Source organism: Carcharhinus amblyrhynchos, chromosome 3 (genome assembly GCF_965287045.1).
Source record: "Carcharhinus amblyrhynchos chromosome 3, sCarAmb.v2.hapA, whole genome shotgun sequence".
In the NCBI taxonomy this organism is placed as follows: Eukaryota; Metazoa; Chordata; class Chondrichthyes; order Carcharhiniformes; family Carcharhinidae; genus Carcharhinus; species Carcharhinus amblyrhynchos.
In genome coordinates this window covers 91,138,241-91,144,817 of record NC_137326.1, presented here as the reverse complement: position 1 = coordinate 91,144,817, position 6,577 = coordinate 91,138,241, and the positions used below count along the sequence as shown (strand labels likewise).

Here is a 6,577-nt window from a genome sequence, read left to right as displayed (position 1 = left end):
AAAACTTTTTTAAAATCTGGAAATAAAAAAGCTGGTATAGTCAAAGTGGCCAGGAAACATCTAAGTCAAGATGTGTAAGGAAGGAAGCATGCTGTCCTTATCGACCTATAACTCCTGCTCTACATGAACATCTTTGATTCTTAATAGTCCTGTCAAGTGGCCAAGCTGGTCAGTTTTATTTCAGTAAGGCCCACAACCTCACATGGACAACTAGGCATAAGCAATAAATGCGCGTCTTGCCCACAACCCCTGACTGAAAATTATAACCCAAAGGTCTTTCATCCACTATACATAATCCAGTTTATGAGCCAGAAATGAACACAATGAGAAATTGAACGTGGCTCCAAAACGGGCAGCCAAGCTGTTGCTTCACATTCTGGTCTTAATGCAAATAAGGCTCGAGTCCAATTTTCAGTAAGCAAGCAGGCTGCCATGTTAGTTGCTCTGATATGACCAGTCAGAGCCTGACCAGTTTCAGCTAGCTTGCAAAAATGTTGGGTGGGGGATTGTGGTGAAGAAAATTGGAGAGTGGCAAACATAGGCAGTGATGTTTGAAAGTAAACGCATTGATAGAGAATTTATGTGACTATTTACAATAATAAATTACAATGATAACTTGCAATGCACACTCTACATTTCCTATTCAAGGTTTAGTTTGATTTCCTATCCCATCCTAAAAACCTGATCTTTGTTTAGCTTGTTGGAGATTGCCTGTTGCTCAACATCCTATTTTATACTTTATCCTGCTGAGAGAATTGAATTGATTTTATTTCTCAATACTAATTACTTGTTTTCTTGAGTGGAATCTTTGGTAAACCAATAAATGGCAGAGAGGCATCAGCAGTATCTGCCTCTAAATCATATTAGTAAAAGGATTCTGAGAAGTTTGTAAAAAAAAAGTTGCTTCTTTAAAATATTGAAGAACTTTGACTATTGGAAATATTCTTATGAAGTCTATTGCTGTTTGCCTGATGACAGTTGACTGACTCTTATTTGTGCCCCTCATTATTTTATAGACCTCTGTAAGATCACCCCTCAGCCTCCTGCGCTCCAGAGAAAAAAAGTGCCAGTCTATCCAGCCTCTCCTTATAACTCAAACCATCAAGCCCCAGTACCATCCTAGTAACTGTTTACTTTTTCTGGCATGAATTAATTTGCTGATATAAAAATCATAGAAATTTATCACATTTAGTGGAAAAAGCAGCAAAATAATTAGTTTCCATAAATCTCATTAATTCTGATGAGTTTCTCGTGATACACCAAGTGAGAGTGGATGGGTGGGGTTAGTAGGTGATCCACAGGGTCTGTTTCCCTAAGATAAGGGGTCTGCAAACCAGCAAGTTTGGTATAGCCAGCATCACCTTCTGTCTGACTCATTTACCTTTTGATTGAGGGACCAGTTGAGTTCCTAATCCTTTGAGTAGTTCATATTAAATTGAAACACCTTGAGTGGCTGAATTAACCAGGGATCTGGTTCAATGCTAAAGGGGCATCCTGGAGCTGGGCATTGGCTTCTAATAAAAGCTGGGACAACTTTGTTTTTCCTGAGCAACCAGCTGCAAGATTTCCTTCCAGAAAGGAAGTACAGAATGGGGATGATGCAGCTGTGGAAACTGAGGCGGGCTCGGCAGACTTTGTAGAGTATGCTGATAGACTGCAGCGTGTCACAGTTTTGGACCATATAGGCCTGAATGAAGAGGTAAAAAAGGTGGGTGACATGAAATGGGGCAAAACAGACCACCAGCACAGCACAGACTACCAGAATGGTGCAGATCGACTTGGTCCTTCTTGGCTTCCGCACCAGGGAGTTGTTTCCAGGTGTAAGCAATGTCTTCAGAATGGAGCAGTTGCACAAGGTGATTATTGTAAAAGGTATAAGAAAGCCTGTCACAGTTAACATTACCCCATACGGGAAATAGCTGAAGAAATTCTCAGGACTTGTAAGATCAAAGCAGACAGTCTGGTTGTGCAGGGCCCTTGCGTGTGCATAGATACAGGTGGGCAAAGCTTCCATTATAACTATAAACCAAGCAGCAATGCTGCCCACGATAGCTAGTCTCCAAGTTCTCCACCTCAGGGATTTCATGGGGAAACAGAGGCCCACGTAGCGATGGACGCTGGTGCAGGTCAGGAACATGATGCTGCCATACAGATTGGCATAGAAAGAGAAACACACTTGTTTGTAGAGAATGTCTCCAAAGAGCCACTTGTCCTTCCAGACATAGTTCATGATCAGCAAGGGGAGAGAAAGAACATACAGCAGGTCAGCTACTGCCAGGTTAGTCAGATAGATGGTGCTGCAGCTCCAACTCCTAGTTGGACAGCAGGATAACCACAGCAATGTCCCATTGGAGAGCAAACCCAGGATGAAGACCACACTGTAAGTAATGGGTAACAAGATGTGTTTGTAGTTTTCATGTAATGGACACAGAAGCCTCACCGGAACAATCAACTGGGATGAATTGCCAAACTGGAGACTCCTGCCTTCATCCATGGCTTGCAAAGTGAATGCCTCTTTCATCCATTGGTTTTATAATGTTGCCTTCAGGAGGTGGGTCTTCAGTGTTGGATTTAACACATTGACTTTTCCGGAGCAGAATACGTAATGCTGCATTTAATAAGTGATATTTGTATTCTATGATGTTATGAGATTTTGAAGCCATGTTATTCAATTGGCTTGTTGCTAAGAAGTTCTATTTGTGTTTGGTAATAGATTGAAACCTCTTATCAGCTGCTCTTGGTTAGATAGAACAAACAACGATGCAATCACAAGACCCAAACATTCCCCTTTCCTGATTATCACAGTGAATCTGCGGGAATCAGCCAGACAGTTTAAACTTCTGATGGGCAATTGCCCTGCTCCCGCGGACCCTCTGATAAAAGTCTCCAACTCTTGTGTTAAAGCCAGAGACTTTGAACAGTTCTCATGTAATTCCCTGGATAGTTAGTCAGAAAAATAACTATATAACTGACCTCCCAGCCATTCACATTGACCTTCTAACTCCTTCCGCACTCCCAACACCCAACTCCCCCAATCTGTCTTCCCACTTGACTCACCTCTGCAACCCTTCCACTTCTCAAGAACCTGACATAGCCACCGACTCCCCCAACCCCCAGACTCATTACACCCAACCCACCCTGACCAGCCTTCACTCCCCTCATCCCCCAGCCTTCCCCTTTCAACCCTCCCCTTCCAACCCTCTAGCTCCCTCTGATCCAAATATAGCATCCAACTCCCCACCGACTCTTGGACTTGACCCAACCTCACCACCTTACCCTCTTATCTTACCCACCCTAACCCTTCAACTATCCTAGCCCCTTACCCACTCTGTGCCTTCACCTACATTACCCCCTTACCCACCTACCCCCTTACATACCCTACCCCATTACACAGCTTTGTAGCTTGTCAAAGAAGCTTTGGGACATTTAAACATTAAATAAGGCATTTAGCGTCATGAAAAGGGGACATGGTTTCTCTGCACATCCTATCCACTGCTCCCTCAGATTTCCTGCACTGACCGAGTCCTGCAGCATCCTCCATGGAAAGGCAGCCCTGAAAAAAATCAGGGGAAGGTAAGTGTGTTTTTTTGGCCTGTTCAGCATTCAGGATCAGAATTAAGGGTTTCAAATTTGGGCCTTTATTTTCTCCTTTGTTACAAGCTCTATTTCCACACCCTTCTTAGGGTTGCCAACTGTGATTTGACATACTTGTGGAGGTTTAGCCACATGATTTTTACCATTAGTCAGCCGACAAATCCGTCTTTGTGATGTGCTGCCTATGCCAACTGGGAAGCAAAAAGATTAATTACCTAATTAGGTGATGTTTGATTATCTGCCAAAAAACATATTTTGTCATTTTCAATATTTTTCTATCTGGTAAAGACAAATATTCACAGTAAAGGACAAACAAAAAATTGTTCTGACGATTTTCCTGCAGTATCCTGCAAATTGAGCTTCAATCCCTGAAGATTCCAGGCCAATTCTGGAGGGTTGGCAACCGTAACCCTTCAGGAGATTGGGGAAACTGAAGACTGGGGCAAAAACTTTGTTTTCGCTTAGTGTTGATATTTGTATCAATCATGTAGATGTCTCAAAGCAGTAGCTAGGGCAAGGTTATTATTGAATATAAACTGCTGAGATCCTTATATTCTTGAGCGCATTGCACCTGGGATGCATAATAACTTCCATGGCCCAAATCTTCCGATTCTGGTTAAGTGTCCTGTTTCTGACACCTGATCAGACAAAATGATGCCCACCTTCCTCCAATTCTCCTGGTCAATCTTCAGATGGAAGATCCTACAAAACTCACTGTGCACTCAATGGGCGTAGCAATGAATCTGCATAGAAAACCATGCTCCTTTGATCATATTCTGGTGAGAATGATTTTGGCCTCACAAGACTGTTCTGCCATTCAATATGATCATAGCTGACCTACCTCTTGTCCATTCTTCATACTCATACTCTTGATTCCCTGATGACAGATGGAAAACCTTTCAACCTCAATCGCTTGAAATCCAAGAAAGAAATGACAGTGACATTGTTTTTGGGGCTTTCATACGTGAATGACAATGCCATCTCCGCTGTCTCGGAAGAGAATCACCAAGCCATGTTTGACATCTTCATGGAAGCATACATAAGTATCGGTCTTATTTACAACCTCAAGAAACCTTAAGTCTTTTACCAACCCACCCTAAGGCAAGGTCAAGTCTCTTCCTCATCAAGATTTGCACAGAAACCCTCCCAAAGATGGAACATTTCCCATATCTGAGGAGCCACCTCTCATCCAATGTTGACATTGATGCAGAAATTCAACATCCTATCTAATCTGCGAGAATCACCTTCAGGCATCTATGGATGAGAGTCTTGAATGACCATGACATTCATACTGATGCTAAGAACCTTGTGTACCAGGCTGTCATCCTTGCAACTCTTCTATACGGCTCAGAAACCTGGACTACATACAGATGCCACCTCAAGGCCCTGGAGTGGTACCATCAATCCTTCTCAGATGGATTCTCTGCATCAACTCGAAGGACAGGCACACAAAAGTCAGCGTCCTTGAAGGAGCCAAGAGTACCAGTATCGAGGCCATGATCATTTGAGACCAATTCCATTGGGCTGGCCACTTACTTAGGATGCAGAGACCTGATTGCCAAAGCAAATACCCTTCACCCAACTTAAGGAATGCACTTGAACAAGTGGAGGACAAAGAAAACACTCCAAAGACATTCTGAAGGCTTATCTCAAGAAATGTAGCACAGTCATCAGTGCCTGAGAGACCCTTCCTCAGAAGAAACCTACCTGGAGGAAATTCCTGACTGGTGGGGCACAATTCTTCAAGAACTTCCAATGAAAAGAGGAGGTCTGGAAAAGGGGCCTGAAAAAAAGGAATGACAGTGATATAGAGTTCAAGAACCAAACCCACCCCCGGCAACATTTACCAAGTGTGCAGTCAAAATGTGGTGTGGGATCGGGGTCATCAGCCACACAAGCACCCACAAAACCCATGACCAGTGACACAGAGTTTCTTAGGTGGACAATTGTAATCATTAGTGAGTGATCACAATCATTCTCAGAGAGATCAAACGTTTACCTATTCCAGCTTTAATTATATTCAGATATTGAGTGTTATTCAGATAAGAGTGTTTAGATAAACACTCTTCAATACAAAATTCCACAGGTCCATAATTATCTGAGTATCTTTACCTCAGTTAAAATGATTGACCACGTATCTTGAAATTGTATCCCCATGTTCTAGGTTCCCCAGACCAGGGAAAACAATCTCTCCATCTCTACCCAATCAAACCCCTTTAGAGTCTTGTATGTTGCAATGAGATCACCTCTCATTCTTTTAAATAACAGGGCACATTAACACTATTTACTCAGATCATCATAGGAACCAATGTAGTGATCCTTCACTATAGAGCTTCCAAAGTACATATATCTTTGCTCAGAGGTGGAGGCTAAAACTGTGCATGGCACTCCAGGCATAATCTCCCCAAAGTCCTAGAGAATTGTAGCAAGACTTTCTTGTTCTTGTAGTTCAATCCCCTTGCAATAAAGGCTTGCTAACTTTCTAACTTGTTAATTTTTTTTAACTTGTTAACTTTCTGTACTGCTTGCATCAGTATATCCATACCTCTCCGAACAGCAATGTTTAAAACTTTCATGCTTTTAAAATATATTCTGTTTTTCTGTTTTATATAGCTGCACACTTCTTAACATTGTAATCTGTCACCTTGTTGTCACCATTTTAAGTCTGCAGCCAAAGCAGTTGAAGGACTGTGGATAATGGTATGACCAGAACAAGGAAGAGTATTTATTCTGGTGGTGAATAGGGAATCAAAGGTGGAAATGAGGATGCAGCTTCAGCAGATCCCTGTGCTATAGAAAAGCTTTGAATAGAGGGTCAAAAGGTTAAAAGTTTGGATTTTGAAAGTGCTATTGTAAATGAAGTATAAGAGTTTTTCAAGGGCTTACTCTATTAGGAAGTATGGCTGGGAGGAGGGAGGCTGAGGTGGGAGAAGATCCATACATGGACATGATCAGACCCTCTCCCCCGCCTTATAGTGTGACT

General features: G+C 42.3%; 1 protein-coding gene across 1 annotated transcript; it reads right to left on the bottom strand.

Annotated features, from left to right (window-relative positions):
• Positions 1–1,408: 1,408 nt before the first annotated feature.
• On the bottom strand, positions 1,409–2,494 carry LOC145341230 (P2Y purinoceptor 3-like). The gene has a single exon (XM_080186157.1). It carries the CDS (start codon positions 2,492–2,494, stop codon positions 1,409–1,411), a length of 1,086 nt encoding a protein of 361 aa, XP_080042283.1.
• Between the last annotated feature and the right edge of the window lie 4,083 nt (positions 2,495–6,577).